Source organism: Diorhabda sublineata, chromosome 10 (genome assembly GCF_026230105.1).
Source record: "Diorhabda sublineata isolate icDioSubl1.1 chromosome 10, icDioSubl1.1, whole genome shotgun sequence".
Lineage (NCBI taxonomy): Eukaryota > Metazoa > Arthropoda > Insecta > Coleoptera > Chrysomelidae > Diorhabda > Diorhabda sublineata.
Genome location: NC_079483.1, coordinates 18,771,814 through 18,791,300, shown reverse-complemented (window position 1 = coordinate 18,791,300; position 19,487 = coordinate 18,771,814). Strand labels below are relative to the sequence as shown.

Genomic DNA, 19,487 nt, shown 5'->3' with positions numbered 1-19,487 from the left:
ATACGTTTTTTGATATTTACTCAATACTAATAAGTGGTTATAGATAGATGATATTTTATTTTTGATAAATTATAGAAAGTAAAACTAGTAATTTTACTGTTTTCGTATAAAACTAAATTTTTATTAATGTACCGGGTGGGTAACTAATAACGGCAGTCATAATTCTGGAAAGGATTTAGTACAGGTAAATTCGGCGATTTTGAGTTAAAATTGGATTTGACTGTTTTAGTTTTCTAGATTCAGGGAAATTTTGGAATACTGGAAAAGTCTAGCAACTCGTTAACAAAATTATTGCACGGATTTTCGAAATTTCGATACTGGAAACTCAAAAAAATTTTGAAACGCGAATAACTCGAAAACTATGAAGAACTCAAAAAAACTGTGTTAATAAAAAATGTAGAGTACAAAATTCTCTATAAAAAAGTATCCTAGGTATTTGTTCCTAAACTCAAAATTTTCGCCTTAAAATGGGTTTATACGTTTAAACATATTTTTAATCGAAAATATCTCGAAAACTAAGAGGAACTCAAAAAAAACTGCGATAATTAAAAATGTAGAGTACAAAATTCTTTACAAAAAAGTATTGTAGGTATTTGTTCCTAAACTCAAAATTTTCACCTTAAAATGGGTTTATACATTTAAACATACTTTTAATCGCAAATATCTCGAAAACTATGAGAAACTCAAAAAAAGTGCAATAGTAAAAAATGTAGAGTACAAAATTCTCTACAAAAAAGTATTCTAGGTATTTGTTCCTAACCTCAAAATTTTTACCTAAAAATGGGTTTATACACTTAAATATATTTTGAATTACGAATATCTCGAAAACTATGAGAAACTCAAAAAAAAGTGCAATAATAAAAAATGTCGAGTACAAAATTCTCTACAAAAAAGTATCCTAGGTATTTGTTCCTAAACTCAAAATTTTCACCTTAAAATGGGTTTATACAGTCAAAAATATTTTGAATCGAAAATATCTCGAAAACTATGAGGAACTCAAAAAAAACTGCGATAATTAAAAATGTAGACTACAAAATTCTCTCCAAAAAAGTATCCTAGGTATTTGTTCCTAACCTCAAAATTTTCACATTAAAATGGGTTTATACATTTAAACATACTTTTAATCGAAAATATCTCGAAAACTATGAGGAACTCAAAAAAAACTGCGATAATTAAAAATGTAGAGTACAAAATTCTCTCCAAAAAAGTATCCTAGGTATTTGTTCCTAATCTCAAAATTTTTACCTAAAAATGGGTTTATACACTTAAATATATTTTGAATTACGAATATCTCGAAAACTATGAGAAACTCAAAAAAAAGTGCAATAATAAAAAATGTCGAGTACAAAATTCTCTACAAAAAAGTATCCTAGGTATTTGTTCCTAAACTCAAAATTTTCACCTTAAAATGGGTTTATACATTTAAACATATTTTTAATCGAAAATATCTCGAAAACTATGAGGAACTCAAAAAAAACTGCGATAATTAAAAATGTAGACTACAAAATTCTCTCCAAAAAAGTATCCTAGGTATTTGTTCCTAACCTCAAAATTTTCACCTTAAAATGGGTTTATACATTTAAACATACTTTTAATCGCAAATATCTCGAAAACTATGAGAAACTCAAAAAAAGTGCAATAGTAAAAAATGTAGAGTACAAAATTCTCTACAAAAAAGCATTCTAGGTATTTGTTCCTAACCTCAAAATTTTTACCTAAAAATGGGTTTATACACTTAAATATATTTTGAATTACGAATATCTCGAAAACTATGAGAAACTCAAAAAAAAGTGCAATAATAAAAAATGTCGAGTACAAAATTCTCTACAAAAAAGTATCCTAGGTATTTGTTCCTAAACTCAAAATTTTCACCTTAAAATGGGTTTATACAGTCAAAAATATTTTGAATCGAAAATATCTCGAAAACTATGAGGAACTCAAAAAAAACTGCGATAATTAAAAATGTAGACTACAAAATTCTCTCCAAAAAAGTATCCTAGGTATTTGTTCCTAACCTCAAAATTTTCACATTAAAATGGGTTTATACATTTAAACATACTTTTAATCGAAAATATCTCGAAAACTATGAGGAACTCAAAAAAAACTGCGATAATTAAAAATGTAGAGTACAAAATTCTCTCCAAAAAAGTATCCTAGGTATTTGTTCCTAATCTCAAAATTTTTACCTAAAAATGGGTTTATACACTTAAATATATTTTGAATTACGAATATCTCGAAAACTATGAGAAACTCAAAAAAAAGTGCAATAATAAAAAATGTCGAGTACAAAATTCTCTACAAAAAAGTATCCTAGGTATTTGTTCCTAAACTCAAAATTTTCACCTTAAAATGGGTTTATACATTTAAACATATTTTTAATCGAAAATATCTCGAAAACTATGAGGAACTCAAAAAAAACTGCGATAATTAAAAATGTAGACTACAAAATTCTCTCCAAAAAAGTGGCCTAGGTATTTGTTCCTAACCTCAAAATTTTCACCTCAAAATGGGTTTATACTTTAAACATATTTTTAATCGAAAATATCTCGAAAACTATGAGGAACTCAAAAAAAACTGCGATAATAAAAAATGTAGAGTACAAAATTCTCTTCAAAAAAGTATTCTAGGTATTTGTTCCTAAACTCAAAATTTTCGCCTTAAAATGGGTTTATACATTTAAACATATTTTTAATCGAAAATATCTCGAAAACTATGAGGAACTCAAAAAAAACTGCGATAATAAAAAATGTAGAGTACAAAATTCTCTTCAAAAAAGTATCCTAGATATTTGTTCCTAACCTCAAAATTTTCACCTCAAAATGGGTTTATACTTTAAACATATTTTTAATCGAAAATATCTCGAAAACTATGAGGAACTCAAAAAAAACTGCGATAATAAAAAATGTAGAGTACAAAATTCTCTTCAAAAAAGTATTCTAGGTATTTGTTCCTAATCTCAAAATTTTTACCTAAAAATGGGTTTATACACTTAAACATACTTTTAATCGCAAATATCTCGAAAACTATGAGAAACTCAAAAAAAGTGCAATAGTAAAAAATGTAGAGTACAAAATTCTCTACAAAAAAGTATTCTAGGTATTTGTTCCTAACCTCAAAATTTTCACCTTAAAATGGGTTTATACATTTAAATATACTTTTAATCGCAAATATCTCGAAAACTATGAGGAACTCAAATAAACTGCGATAATTAAAAATGTAGAGTACAAAATTCTTTACAAAAAAGTGGCCTAGGTATTTGTTCCTAACCTCAAAATTTTCACCTCAAAATGGGTTTATACTTTAAACATATTTTTAATCGAAAATATCTCGAAAACTATGAGGAACTCAAAAAAAACTGCGATAATAAAAAATGTAGAGTACAAAATTCTCTTCAAAAAAGTATTCTAGGTATTTGTTCCTAAACTCAAAATTTTCGCCTTAAAATGGGTTTATACACTTGAAAATATTTCAATGGCGAATAACTCGAAAACTACAAGGAATTCGAAAAAAAGTACCGGAGCAAAAAATGCACAGCACAAAATTCTCTACAGATTGGTCTTGAAGCATTTTTTCCTAACCTCAAAATTTTCACCGTAAAATGGTTTCATGTACTCAAAAACAATTTGAATTGCGAATAACTCGAAAACTAAGTAGAAGTCGTAGAAAAAATGCAGGTGCCAAAACTGTAGAGCACAAAATAATTACCCACATTTTTGTGAAAGATAAACCATTAAAAAGTATGTGAATATTCAAATAATAATTTTCCTATGTCGAAAATTATGCTAGCTCACTCGAGAAGAATATAGAGATCTTAACCATCACAATGCATTTTGATTTTTCGAAAACGAAGTAGTTTTCCAAGACTTAGAGCAGTTTCCATGTGAGCCTGGAACGTAAATTTGCGTTGAGGAAGATTCACTCAAAAATAGTGGCTCCAACGAAAAAATGACTGAAGACCTTTTTTGTAGAAAATTTTGTGCTCTACATTTTTTATTACCGCATTTTTTTCAAATTTCTCTTAGTTTTAGAGTTATTCGCGTTCCAAAATTTTACAGAAGCTTTCCATTTAATTTCGGCCTTAATCTTATTTTTCCTGTACTAATTATATAACAGCTACAGTGTTGCGAGATTTATAAGGGACCTACCGGAAGCTAAACATTCACGAAAATATTTTTTTGTACTTTTTATAAAAATATATGTCTTCAAAATTCATTCCAAAGTTTTTGCGTGACAAAAACAGTTTGTTGATCAGTCTAATTGTCGCTAGATAATGCAATCTAAATGTACCAGTAAATTTGGCAACAGAGCACTCAGACGTAATGACATTGAAACCGAAGCAGCGGCATTTGTCATTGAAATAACGATTACTATTATATTAATTTCTTTTATTTTATTGATTAACACAAATAACTTTTCATAATAAATTCGTTTTACGTGTTTAAATAAATATAATGATTGTACATCGGAGTACACTACCGAACACGAAGAAATCACGTTACTAGTATCTCGTGCCCGGTAGCCTACGCGGATGTTTTCGAAGATAAAATCCCCGCAACCCACACTAAATATTATCTATTCAAAATGACTCTCAACACAATTTTGTTTAAGGTAGCAAATGTCTTGTTCGGCAACCATAATTGCCACTTTTAAGTAAATTATATATACGAGTCCATAAAATCTCGAGTGTTTGATTTAAGTTGAAGATTTGATAAACGGCGTGTGGGTGGTTGCATAATGCCTCAAATAAACCAACAATGGATTTAATATAATGTCATAGTCCAGTGAAAGTTTATTAAAAAAGATAATTTTCGAAAAAAATTAAAATGTGAATGTTACTTTTTTTTCCTTTCTTATTCAGTATGCCAATACTATGAAAAATTAATGTCATAACTTTTAGCAGGATTGTTTATATAACTTCTTAAATATGGTTTTTATTATTTTACGTAAAAAATTTATGTCGAATGAGCTTCGATGTATGGAAAAAGTTGTAGGTATTAAGAAAATCCACACAACTTGAGATTATCCATTAAATTGCGTCAATTATTTACGTGGTTAATTGAAAAAATTTACGTTTTTTATCACAAAAAATTGTTTATAAAATTTTTGGAGATTCTGAGTAGTGTTTTTGAAACGAATAAAAAAGTATTCAACATTTTATGAGAACTTGACGATTTAGTGCAAAAATTAAACAATTAAAACTTATTACTACACGAATGGGAGGTAATAACGAAAAGATAAAACAGTAATTTCGTGGTCTAATTTGACTGGACTATCATATGAACATATTAAACGATTGTCATAAAAACAAAAACGTGTGATCGATGACAAGTGACAGGTGATTAGATAAGCGATGTGTGATGAATTATCTCAAATTTTATTTTCGATTGTAATTATTATATGCATACGTAATAATTTGTGGTCGAAAAAAAAATGCACGTTTTAATAGACAGGGGCGGCTTTAAGATTTAGATAATCAGATAATTAAATCAGTATACATAAAATTTGAAGCAGACAAATTTCAAATAACTATTTATATGTATCAAAAAGGTAAAAAAAAATTAATATGTGAACTTACCGGGTGACGAGAAATTATTGTGGTCCACAGCTTGAAGTATCAGGGTAAACGATCTCTGAAAAAAAAAATATATAAATATTAGTGAAATATTCATAACCGTATTAATTAGGATTTTCCGGAAACGATAACTCGGGTTCAGGTAACTCAGGTGTGTGTTAACCAGACCATGGTTTCGGAAAATACTTTTTGTCTCACGAAAATCTGTCAATATATTAAAAATAACGTTGAATTTCGTAATTTTTTTTGAAAAAAATGAATTTTTGGTTATACGGGGGACAGTGAGACATATTAGGAATATCTTACGTTTTGAAATATGGCAACAATGATGCGAATATGTCAAATCTGACGTTGACATCATAAAGTTTGACATTTTTAATGGTGAACGTACTTAGGGGGCGTCCATTATTTACGTGAGGCGTTCAAGGGGGAAAATATCATGTAAAACATGTTTCTTGACTAAAATATGGTAAAATCTGTCAATATATTAAAAAAAACGTTGAATTTCGTAATTTTTTTTGAAAAAAATGAATTTTTGGTTATACGGGGGACAGAGAGACATATTAGAAATATCTTACGTTTTGAAATATGGCAACAATGATGCGAATATGTCAAATCTAACGTTGACATCATAAAGTTTGACATTTTTAATGGCGAACGTACTTAGGGGGCGTCCATTATTTACGTGAGGCGTTCAAGGGGGAAAATATCATGTAAAACATGTTTCTTGACTAAAATATGGTAAAATCTGTCAATATATTAAAAAAAACGTTGAATTTCGTAATTTTTTTTGAAAAAAATGAATTTTTGGTTATACGGGGGACAGAGAGACATATTAGAAATATCTTACGTTTTGAAATATGGCAACAATGATGCGAATATGTCAAATCTAACGTTGACATCATAAAGTTTGACATTTTTAATGGCGAACGTACTTAGGGGGCGTCCATTATTTACGTGAGGCGTTCAAGGGGGAAAATATCATGTAAAACATGTTTCTTGACTAAAATATGATAAAATCTGTCAATATATTAAAAAAAAACGTTGAATTTCGTAATTTTTTTTGAAAAAAATGAATTTTTGGTTATACGGGGGACAGAGAGACATATTAGAAATATCTTACGTTTTGAAATATGGCAACAATGATGCGAATATGTCAAATCTGACGTTGACATCATAAAGTTTGACATTTTTAATGGTGAACGTACTTAGGGGGCGTCCATTATTTACGTGAGGCGTTCAAGGGGGAAAATATCATGTAAAACATGTTTCTTGACTAAAATATGATAAAATCTGTCAATATATTAAAAAAAAACGTTGAATTTCGTAATTTTTTTTGAAAAAAATGAATTTTTGGTTATACGGGGGACAGAGAGACATATTAGAAATATCTTACGTTTTGAAATATGGCAACAATGATGCGAATATGTCAAATCTGACGTTGACATCATAAAGTTTGACATTTTTAATGGTGAACGTACTTAGGGGGCGTCCATTATTTACGTGAGGCGTTCAAGGGGGAAAATATCATGTAAAACATGTTTCTTGACTAAAATATGATAAAATCTGTCAATATATTAAAAAAAAACGTTGAATTTCGTAATTTTTTTGAAAAAATTGAATTTTTGGTTATACGGGGGACAGTGAGATATATTAGGAATATGCTAAGTTTTGAAATATGGCAACAATGATACGAATATGTCAAATCTGACGTTGACATCATAAAGTTTGACATTTTTAATGGTGAACGTACTTAGGGGGCGTCCATTATTTACGTGAGGCGTTCAAAGGAGGGACTAACTGAATTTCATCTAATTTCTTGACTAAAACATGGTAAAAAAATGGGATTTAATCGCGAAAATTTTCTATGACTTTCTACGGGGATTATACCAACACAAATGTGTCCATCAATTCGCTTCGACTTTGCTACAGGATGAATTTCGCGAAGGTGGTCCAAAACAGTATGTTATACCCTGAAAATATCATTGCTGTGATATTGCATCCGAAACAAAACAACAATCGAATGTATGAGTCTTTAAGACGCACCAAATTCAACAAAATTTGTTGGTGCGTGAAGCAATTCGAAGCAAATGGTCGCCTCTATTCCATTAGAGCAACTTAGATCGATCAATTCCGAATGGTACATCAGCATCTTATTCCACAACGACAATTCCAGCTCGGCAAGTCAAAACATCGAATCGCTGCATCATCCGTCGTACAATTCTTGTTTGGTACCAGAAGATACCCGCAGATCAACGTTTTTCTACACCTAAATAAGCAATTTATCGTCCAAATCGCATGTTTTGAAGATACTCCAATCGAAATGGGAAAAATATTTGTCAACAAACGCTAATTTTGTAAGCGTTTGTTTGGCGTTATTATATACGAAAATTCCCATCGGTATACCAATAAATAAGATAAGCTTACAACCGAATTTGACAAGCAAACATTATTAGTTCTTTTCAAGATGATTGATACTTCTAATAAACCAAATAAATTCAATTAGATAAACCATAAAGGAATTTCGAGTTGCACCGTGAGTTCGTGTTTCAGTATCTATTCGGGTTATTCATCCATCAATTTTTTAAAACCGAACTGTAGCTGTCAAAATTAGAAATGAAGTAGATTGATAGCTACTTTCAGATAGAAAGAATAGTGACGATATTTTAAGTAATCTTTCAATAAGCTTTTATTAAAACGTATGTACCCACAATCAAATATTATAATGGAGTAGTCCCCATCGGAATTTATAATGTATTTCATTCAATATTTTTTCTCCAAAGTACTTTCATAAATAATCCGAAACGTCGAGGTTGAATCGTAATCGAGTCGGACATTGTACGGAGTTATTAAAATTATTATTTAACTAAAATAATTGAAAAAAAAAACATCGTACTGAACACACTGTTTACACAAACACTGCGCGACGCGCGTTTCGATAACCAAATTCATCATCTTCGGCGTGTTCAGTTTGAATATACCGGAAAATCCAACTTCGTGGATTCGTTTTTATTTATTTGTTTAACCAGATCCAAAACCAAAGTAATACACGCAATCCTGGCTCGAAATGAGCTCACACAGACAAAGGACTATTCATAAATCGACTCCTTTAGGATAATTTGGAAAATCCGACCACGGCGGATGTGTAAATACGGTATCTAGCCTCCGCCTATGACAGAGTCAAATCGAATATCACTTTGCATGAAACCTGATCCGACTAAGTGTAAAATTGCTACTGATAAACTAAGAACGTGTAGAAATCACAAAGCCGTTTCTCCACCATGGATATTATACGTTAAATTGAATAAATTCCTACACGAAAGGCGACGACGTACTCCAGCTCAATCGCACCGATCGGAAACGTTTCAAGCACAAATTAATAACCGGGTTATTTGAATTTCCCGCGCAATTAATTTCGAGTAGTTCGATTCGTGTCAATTTAACGGTATTTTCATTAGAAGTAATCAAAAAATAAAATTTTAAAATGTGTTAAGTCCGTATCTGTATCTTTACACTTTTATGGGTCGACTAGTCCTAGGATCTAATTTTTTTTAAGGTTTGTCATATTGTTTAGTAAATACGTCAAAAGCTGTTAGTCGTATCCTTAAAAAAAGATATCGATTCAAAATAATCGATTGTTAAATTTATCATATTGACATAATCGATATTTAAATGTGGCTGTTTATTACAAAAGTAAAAGGATTTTATATATAAAAAAAGAAGAAGCACGTCACTTGTAAATTCTCCAACATTTAGGTTAGTTCATAAACGATGGTGATTTTTTATAAAAATCCAAGTAAGTACTATTCCAAATAATCCTTGTTATCGATAAAAACATATAATTAAATAAAAATTCAATGAAATTTAATCTATAATAAAACAGAATCGAATATTTCTGTTTTTTTTTCAGTAAATTTCGTTATAACAATGTTTGGACGGTGTTATATTTTTTGTTCTTATTGGAATGTTCAAATAAATTTCATATTATACAGGAAAACTCATTTAAAATATTATCTGTGAAAATTGTTGACTTATTCTTGTTTTCCAATCGGGTCCAGATGTTCGTTGAAACCGTGACCTAGATGCAATGTCACGCCTTGTTTGTCCACTAAATTTCTTTTTATTTCTGATCTAGTTGGTTACTGGTTTTGTTTTCTTGTAGAGGACGCTTGGATTTTGTATATTTTCATTTCTATTTTCCAATTTTTACATAATCTTTTTGGAAATAATCCTGACTGTCATTTTTGAGATATACATCCGGGGGTTTCATCAAGAGTTTTGCGTGTCCTTAGCAAAACAGCGTCGTGAAGACGTTTCCGTCGCGTCTTCGGCAGCGTTCCATACAAATAAAGCCGTTTCATAACCATGGATGAAACGTAAGTCCAACCCGAAAGGAAAAAACGATCAAAACAATGGACTGATAAGGGATGATCGGTTCCAGATGCAGTCAAGGTCGTGGCGCCGGTTTTTGACACTTAGATATTATTTTCTAAACGTTGGCACTAAATTAAGTTGATAAAAACCAAATACTACTTCGTCGATTAGCGTCTTTGGTTGTTCTATCGAATATTACGTACAATAAATATACAGAAAAACGCCGTGAATTATAAATTTAAAATTTAACATCTAATACGCTACGTCCCAGGTACAAGCTGAGAATTTGGAGTCGAGATGTCGACAGCCAAAACAACGCCAACCGCGATCTCGATCCGAGATAAGAAAATACGAAAACAAAAGCGAGTGCCAGTGGTATCTCTGATCGTTCCGTTTCGAAATCAGCAATCTAGAAGGCCGAACCACCCCGAGTTGACGTTGACGAACGAGTCCATTCATCAGACTCTAATAAAAATGTCCTGAGAAAACGCACGCTCAGCCGAGAACAGTGATCAACATCGTTTCGGATTAAATCGGTTTTAGTGATACGATTGTTCCGAACGGGAAGATGGCAGTACATCGATTTCGATTGATCGTGTTGAAATTCCACAAAATGTTTCCGTAGAATTCGATACGGATGTTTTTGGGATTGCAATTTAATCAATATTCCGTTTAATTTCGGTTAAATTGGTACTAAAAAATGACGAAATACGTTTCAAAACCGGCAAGAAACTAATACAGAACAGTGAAAAAAGGTTTGGACTCTTAAATTGCACCGAAAAAACGATTTTAGATAGTAAGGAAGGTACGGCGGATTATCCATCGACTCGACTGTTCAAAAACGTTTTTCTTGTGTACTATATGCTGTGTACCGCTCAGAATTGACCGTTTCATCTGATGGAACGGCGGCGACAGTTCCGGTTATTTCGAAAAAAAAAACAGACCCGCCACTTCGAAGTGCTTGCTTATCAAACTTTTTGACAACCAAATTTTCATGCAATTTTGAATGTTTGCGAGTGGAATTAAAGCCCAATTATGCCTCAATCCGAATTTCTGTATCTATCTGACTTTGGACGAACGAAAAAGTCTTTAGAATCAAATTTTTAACACGCATAAACAACCGTTTCAATGTGTCTGAATTGTGTTTATTTCCAATCGGAACTTTTAATGCCACACCCTGTATAGTGACGTCTATTAACGCTTTTCGGAAGACCGAAGAAAGTGCTGCAATAATGGAGATGGAAATAAGTAAATTGGATAAAATAGTAAAAATAGTTTTGGGAAATAATAATTTTGAAAGTTGCGACGCAAATTATTTGGAAATAAATCAGTTTCGTATTGCATTTTCTCGCTTTTTCCATTAAAATGTTTCTGTTGCCGGACAGATGTGGTCCAAGTGCAAGTTATATTTAGAGGAGTAGAAATGCCCCGGACCTTAAAACGGGCTTAATTGGATATTATGTACACAGGTGCATCGATGTAATGGGTAAACATATAAGTATATCGGTTTTGGGTTCTTGAAAACGTCGAGTTTAATAATATAGTTCGTATTTTCGTTTTTCTTTTATTACGACATGCACGCGAACGATTTGTAGAAATTTGATAAAGCGATTGAAAATAGCGAGTAACTTATTTGACAATATTATACGAGGTGATCTGCATAAAGCTGAAAACTGGGAAAAAGAAGATTAATCATACGATTAAAGAAGAAGAGAAAATGTGAAGGTCGGACAATATTATTGATAAAATGATACAGTATACGTAGCTCTGCTTATACTAGTTAATTTTTGTATTAAACACAACATAAAGGATTAACTTTACGAAATGTGCGTTTGTAAACGTTCCTCAATTTGCGAACGGATATTTTTTTTAAATAATGACGACGGATTTGTGATCAGCGACCTCAAAAACCTCCGCGTACCAAATTTCAGTACAAAATAACGATTTTTGAATATTGTAGGCAGCCATTTTGAAACCGCCATTTTGTTTTATATAAAACTGATGACAGATTAGTATGAGATAGCCTCGAAAACCCCCGTATACCAAAATTTAGTGCAAAATAATGATTTTTGAATATTGTAGGTGGCCATTTTGAAACCGCTTTTCTGTTTTATGTAAAACTGATGACAAATTAGTAAAAGATAGCATCGAAAACCCCCGTATACCAAATTTCAGTACAAAATAATGATTTTTGAAAATTGTAGGCGGCCATTTTGAAGCCGCCATTTTGTTTTATGTAAAACTTATGATAATAATAGTAACTGATAGACTCGAAAAACCCGTATACAAAATTTCAGTATGAAATCATGATATTTAAAATTGCTAACAGCCATTATGGAGTCGCCATTTTGTTTAAAAAAAACTGTTGACATATTCTTAATGAGTGGCATCAAAAACCTCCGCATACCAAATTTCAGTTGAAAATAATGATTTTTTAACATCGTTGGCAGCCATTTTGAAGCCGCCATTTTGTTTTATGTGAAACTAATGATAATAATAGTAATTAATAGACTCGAAAACCCCGTATAAAAAATTTCAGTATGAAATCGTGATATTTAAAATTGCTAACAGCCATTATGGAGTCGCCATTTTGTTTAAAAAAAACTGTTGACATATTCTTAATGAGTGGCATCAAAAACCTCCGCATACCAAATTTCAGTTGAAAATAATGATTTTTTAACATCGTTGGCAGCCATTTTGAAGTCGCCATTTTGTTTTATGTGAAACTAATGATAATAATAGTAATTGATAGACTCGAAAACCCCGTATAAAAAATTTCAGTATGAAATCGTGACATTTAAAATTGCTAACAGCCTTTATGGAGTCGCCATTTTGTTTAAAAAAAACTGTTGACATATTCTTAATGAGTGGCATCAAAAACCTCCGCATACCAAATTTCAGCTGAAAATAATGATTTTTTAACATCGTTGGCAGCCATTTTGAAGTCGCCATTTTGTTTTATGTGAAACTAATGATAATAATAGTAATTGATAGACTCGAAAACCCCGTATAAAAAATTTCAGTATGAAATCGTGATATTTAAAATTGCTAACAGCCATTATGGAGTCGCCATTTTGTTTAAAAAAAACTGTTGACATATTCTTAATGAGTGGCATCAAAAACCTCCGCATACCAAATTTCAGCTGAAAATAATGATTTTTTAACATCGTTGGCAGCCATTTTGAAGTCGCCATTTTGTTTTATGTGAAACTAATGATAATAATAGTAATTGATAGACTCGAAAACCCCGTATAAAAAATTTCAGTATGAAATCGTGACATTTAAAATTGCTAACAGCCTTTATGGAGTCGCCATTTTGTTTAAAAAAAACTGTTGACATATTCTTAATGAGTGGCATCAAAAACCTCCGCATACCAAATTTCAGCTGAAAATAATGATTTTTTAACATCGTTGGCAGCCATTTTGAAGCCGCCATTACGTTTTTTACAAAAAACTGTTGACAAATTCATAATCAGCGACCTTGAAAATATTCCTATATCACAGTAAAATTTGAAAATCATGATATTTTAATATTTCTGTGAGCCTCTTTGAAGCCTCCATTTTGTTTTTAAAAAAAATGTCAACGAATTCATAAATAGATCGAAAACGCCCGCATATCAAATTTCGGTAGAAAATAATAAATTTTCAACATCGTTGGCAGCCATTTTGAAGCCGATATTTTGTATTTTGGGAAACTATTGACGGATTTGCAATCAGGTACCTTGAAAACGCCCTTATATATAAAATTTCAATATGAAATCATGATATGCCGCCATTTTGTTTATTAAGAAAACTGTCGACATATTCTTAATGTGTAGCATCAAAAACCCCCGCATACCAAATTTCAGTATAAAATAATGATTTTTTAACATTGTTGGCCGTCATTTTCAAGCCGACATTTTGTATTTTGGAAAACTCTTAACAGATTCGTATTGAATGACCCCAAAAACCCCCGCATACTAAATTTCAGTTACAAATATTGATTTTTTAATATTGTTGGCAGCCATTTTGAAGCCGCCATTTTGTTTTATGTGAAACTAATGATAATAATAGTAATTGATAGACTCGAAAAACCCGTATACAAAATTTCAGTATGAAATCATGATATTTAAAATTGCTAACAGCCATTTTGGAGTCGCCATTTTGTTTAAAAAAAAATGTTGACATATTCTTAATGAGTGGCATCAAAAACCTCCGCATACCAAATTTCAGCTGAAAATAATGATTTTTTAAATCGTTGGCAGCCATTTTGAAGCCGCCATTACGTTTTTTACAAAAAACTGTTGACAAATTCATAATCAGCGACCTTGAAAATATTCCTATATCACAGTAAAATTTGAAAATCATGATATTTTAATATTTCTGTGAGCCTCTTTGAAGCCTCCATTTTGTTTTTAAAAAAAATGTCAACGAATTCATAAATAGATCGAAAACGCCCGCATATCAAATTTCGGTAGAAAATAATAAATTTTCAACATCGTTGGCAGCCATTTTGAAGCCGATATTTTGTATTTTGGGAAACTATTGACGGATTTGCAATCAGGTACCTTGAAAACGCCCTTATATATAAAATTTCAATATGAAATCATGATATTCAACATTGCTATCAGCCATTATAAAGCCGCCATTTTGTTTATTAAGAAAACTGTCGACATATTCTTAATGTGTAGCATCAAAAACCCCCGCATACCAAATTTCAGTATAAAATAATGATTTTTTAACATTGTTGGCCGTCATTTTCAAGCCGACATTTTGTATTTTGGAAAACTCTTAACAGATTCGTATTGAATGACCCCAAAAACCCCCGCATACTAAATTTCAGTTACAAATATTGATTTTTTAATATTGTTGGCAGACATTTTGGAGCCGCCATTTTGTTTTTTTTTTAATTTGTTGACGAATACGTAATAAGCGACCTTAATAACTCCATACACGAAATTTCAATAGAAAATAGTGATTTTGAAGCCGCCATTTTGTTTTATGTAAAACTGATGACAGATTCATAATCAGTGACATCAAAAATCCCCGCATACCAAATTTCAATACATAATAATGGTTTTTTAACATCGTTGAGTAATTAAGCCCTGGAACATCATGATCAGCCCTTCAAACTAGTATTTATCTATGACATTGTCGAAATAAGTTTGGTTGTATTAAGTTAGGTTAGGTAAATCGAACTTCCGGAACCAAATTTGATCGTACTTCCTCATTCAACATGAAGTTTCATCAGGATCAGAGGTGGGTAGTCAATGTACTACCCACCTAACGAAGAAAACTAATTTCGAATATACATAGGGAACAAATAAAACCGAATTTGCGATTAAGAAGTGGGTGGTATCTTACCCCAAAGCTTTATAAGTTCACACTGTATCGATAGTCTTTGAAAATGAAAAATTCTAAACTTAATTACCTCAATTACTAGTTATATTAACAAAAATAGTCGATTCCGTCGTGGATTTCGTGATGCTTATAAAAAAAAGTGATTGATAGCACGTTTCTAGATATTACTAACGGTTTAGAGGTCGCCGCTTCAGTTTACAAGGCACTACCAAACAGAAGGAATTAATTTCAATGCAAAACACGTTTTCACCTGTACAATACATAACTTTTGGTCACCATAACTATTTTTTAAGGTTACTTGTCATATTTATAACATAGGACAGATATCTCGATACATACGAAATAGATTAAATAGTCATTCATGAAAATGCATCAACAAAACGTGAAATTTCAAAATAAAAACTCGGATTTAAGTAAAAAAACTCAAAAATCTTCAGTTTCCTTGAATCTTATCCATTAGCACGATCATGGCTTCGTTAGTCATTTGTATGGAAGAAATGGAAAGATCTTGGAAACATTCTAGAGTGGAATCGAAGCAATCTGAGTTAAATGCAGCAACGATTCAGGCTGCTGGAGGAGGCTATTTCTGCGGCTCAAGATTTGATCATTCTTCGACATAAAATATCACCATCGCCTTAAATTTGCTAGTTGGATGTTGGAGATGTTGGAGTCCTCTTCGAGCTATAAACTAGAAACAGCTTCTTATCCTCTACAAGGCCCAGATTCGTCCATCGTTGGAGTACTGCTAGCACAATTAGAGCTCGGCTCCTAAGCGTACCCTGATGATGTTCGACTCAATCCAGAAGACAGCAATTCGACTTAGAGGCAATCCAAAGTTAACCAGAATCTTGTACACAAAGTTCACCTGCAGATATCCAAAATTCCTTACTTCGCAAAAGTGCACGCCTGTAGAATCAGCTACCAAGGCAAATCCCGATCACTATAACCAACAGAAGTTCAAGATCAGTATCCACGGGCATGTGACTATTGACCTACAAGTTCATGGCTTCGTTTTTCGTCGGTAACCATTTTATCTTTGTGGTTGGTGTTTATACTACTAAAGATGGTGAACTAGTTGGAAGTGTACGAAGAAAAACTGTAGGTTAGGTCTGGTTCCACTCCTGGAAATTGGTGGAATGACTTAGTAGGTTTCTCTTTTCGTTCCTACAAAACACCTCGAAACAAATGGTTGCTCGTTTTATTGAACAACAGAACATGTAGTCGTCGTTCCATTAGGTCAATTCCTAAACGTGCATCAGCATTCGATTGCCAGAGGTGTTGGAGAATATCAGGGAACCCAATGGAAGAAGACATCAGTTCAAAGAAAAACGTTTTTGAACAATCAAAACATCGAATTTATGATTCATCCGTCGTACAGTTCTAGTGCAGATCAAAAATCACATTTTTTGGAGGTACCTCAATCGGAATGGGTCAAATGGTTCGAGAATCGGTCCAAACGCATGCCGAAGTGCATTGGTATTAATGGAGAATGTCCAATTATAACCTTAAGTACAAATATTGCGTCCCAAATAACCAAAAGGTTATTAAAAAAACATTTGGTTAAATCTTTGGTGGCCAAAATGTACTTGACGAAATTACTTGTTGATTCGGCGTGTTGGTATTCACATTAACCATTACAATTAAGTTATTATCATACCAAGTAATAATAATGATAATAATTTATAAGATAACGAGATTGAATTCTTACTCATCTATTCTACAACGTTTTACTGTGTTATTAAAAGCAATAGATCAATTAAACTTGTCGTATAACACCTTATCTTGTAGGTATGTCATCCGATCCTTTCGCGAAAAAAAACTTTTTTTTCAACGTAATCGATAGTAACCTCTAAATTAATCGATTAAATCGATTAAATTATCGATTTTATCGTTAGAAGAAATGGTTCCATAATATTTGAATCGAAATCGAACGGCGAAATTTCTATTACGAGGGTTGTTACTTAAGTTTTAAAATGAGATAGACCAATGGAAACATTTATATATGGGTATGGGTTTATTGTTTTTCAAAATAATCGTTTGAAACAATTCTCGAAGCTTTGAGGTTCAATATCAAGCGCTAATTCAGAAGAATACGAATGAGAAGAAATCAATGGATGCCAAATAAGGATTGTACGGTGGATGATTCATCGGTTCGATGTTTTGATCGATCTAAATCGTTTTTGTTTGATTTGATGTGTGATTTTCGTGATTTCTGGCCAACAAATGTTTGTTCACTAGTACAAATGTCAAATTTTGTCAAAGCTGGAGGGTCTAATTTTGAAGAAAAACAATTGAAAAACGTCAACTGAATATTGTTGTCAAATTTGAGATGGTTGACAGTTTTTATTAGTTCGTATTTAAATGGAATGGAATAGCGGATGAATATTTTGAAAAAAGTGTGCTACTAGGTCAGAAATTTAATTTTTTTCACCATTTATCTACCTGTCAAAAATATCAAAAGTTTTTTAGTTCAGGCATTCAAGCTCAAAATGTTGTCAAGCCTCCGAATTTTTTAATGCGGCTCCAATTTTCCTGAAAATTTAGAATTAAGCCAATCTTACCCTCTATATCAAAATCTACATGGTCGCGTAGTGTACAAATTGTTTTTAAGGGTTGAAAACTACCCCTTTTCGAAAAATATCAATATTTTATATTTTATAGTTTTTCCTACTTTTTTTCAATTAAAATGTTTATCGTTTATGCAGCATAAATGTCATAACATATTGTATAATTGAAAATTTTTATGTTTTGAAGTATCAACCCTTAAAAATCTTTAAAAATCACCCTTCTAATGGAAATAATATACTAAACAATCTTTTAACGATTTAAATCATTGCAATTTCATTATTACTGCGAAAAATTTATAGCATTTCAATAAAATTTAATTGTTTATTAATTTTTATTATTCATCCCTTAAGAACCACCCCTTTGATAAAAAATAAAAAATTTTTAATGATTATTAATGTTTTGATTTTGAATTCTTTCGGAATTCAAGTGTAATTTCATTTATTCAATTTCATTTTTTACACCCTGGCACCCCTTAAGAACCCCCCCTTTACCTCTGGGTACTTTCAAACGTACCTATAGGCAACTTGGCATCAACAGAAAAAATCGGTGCGTCAAAATTTGAAACTTTTTCATATCCTATAACTCAAAAAAAAAAATCAAATTCTTATTTTTTATGTAACTCCATTAATTTTGAAACTATCGCATCCTAGAAAAAACCATTTTGAAGGTAATTTCCAGGACTATAAGTCTATGTATGTTATAAGGGTTTGAAACCCTTTACACTTTATTAATAAAGGGTCAAAGGGCTGTGGAAATGCAATCCTCGTATTACAGTGACAGATTAATTTGGTTATAACTCCGCCAATTTTTATGTTACAAAAAAAATAAAAAAAGGAAAATAATCGTCATGAAAAATACTTTAATTTGACTGTTTATTTGTTTTTGTATCTCTTATAGTTACGGAGAAAAAATGAGGAAAAAAAATTTTTTTCAAAAATTAAAAATAAATTATTATTTAATGTTCTTTTTTTTTCAAAATTATACATTTCTGATCAACCAAACTTTCAGATGTTATAAATAACATCCAAATAAAGTATTTGGTACAAGGTATAAGTTTAATTTTGATTTTTTCAATGAAATTGCATAAATCTTAGTGCGTTTTTCTTAGTTTTAACTATTTTACACCATATCTCACTGAAATTTCAGTCGAAACTACTTTTATCAATAGTCATTTGAAAGGTCTTTTTAAGCTCTTTAAAAAGTATTTTATGACTTTTTGTTGAAAAATGTACCGTTTTCCCGTTATTTGAGGTTAAATGCTTAATTACGTAAAACAAAAGCTATTCATTCAAATATCTATAACTTGCTCTAGATATAATATTAAGATCTAAAAATATATCTCAATTTGTTTGTTTTTTTATAAGCTTCATTTTTGTTCATCACACTTTTTTCGATAAAATGCCTCATTACAGAGTTATACGTAAAAAACTATCGAAACACGCGTTTTTTTTTTGACGAAAAATCGTACTTTTCAATTGCGAATAACTCAAAAACGATTGATCCGGCGAAAAAACTTTATATAACATTTTTCATATTAAATTTGGTGATCATTCGATTTCCGTGGTTATTTTTGGCGAAAATTTTTCCACCCCCGTTAATATAATCCTTTGGTTTTAACCCAATATTCAGCAAT

General features: G+C 31.3%; 1 protein-coding gene across 1 annotated transcript in view; it reads right to left on the bottom strand.

The window, feature by feature from the left end:
- LOC130449808 (protein jagged-1b) overlaps positions 1–19,487 on the bottom strand; it is a 245,081-nt gene that overhangs the window by 69,529 nt on the left and 156,065 nt on the right. Inside the window, exon 3 of the mRNA XM_056787827.1 lies at positions 5,576–5,630. Within this exon, the coding sequence (XP_056643805.1) occupies positions 5,576–5,630 (55 nt within the window). The remainder of the gene's footprint in view (positions 1–5,575; positions 5,631–19,487) is intronic.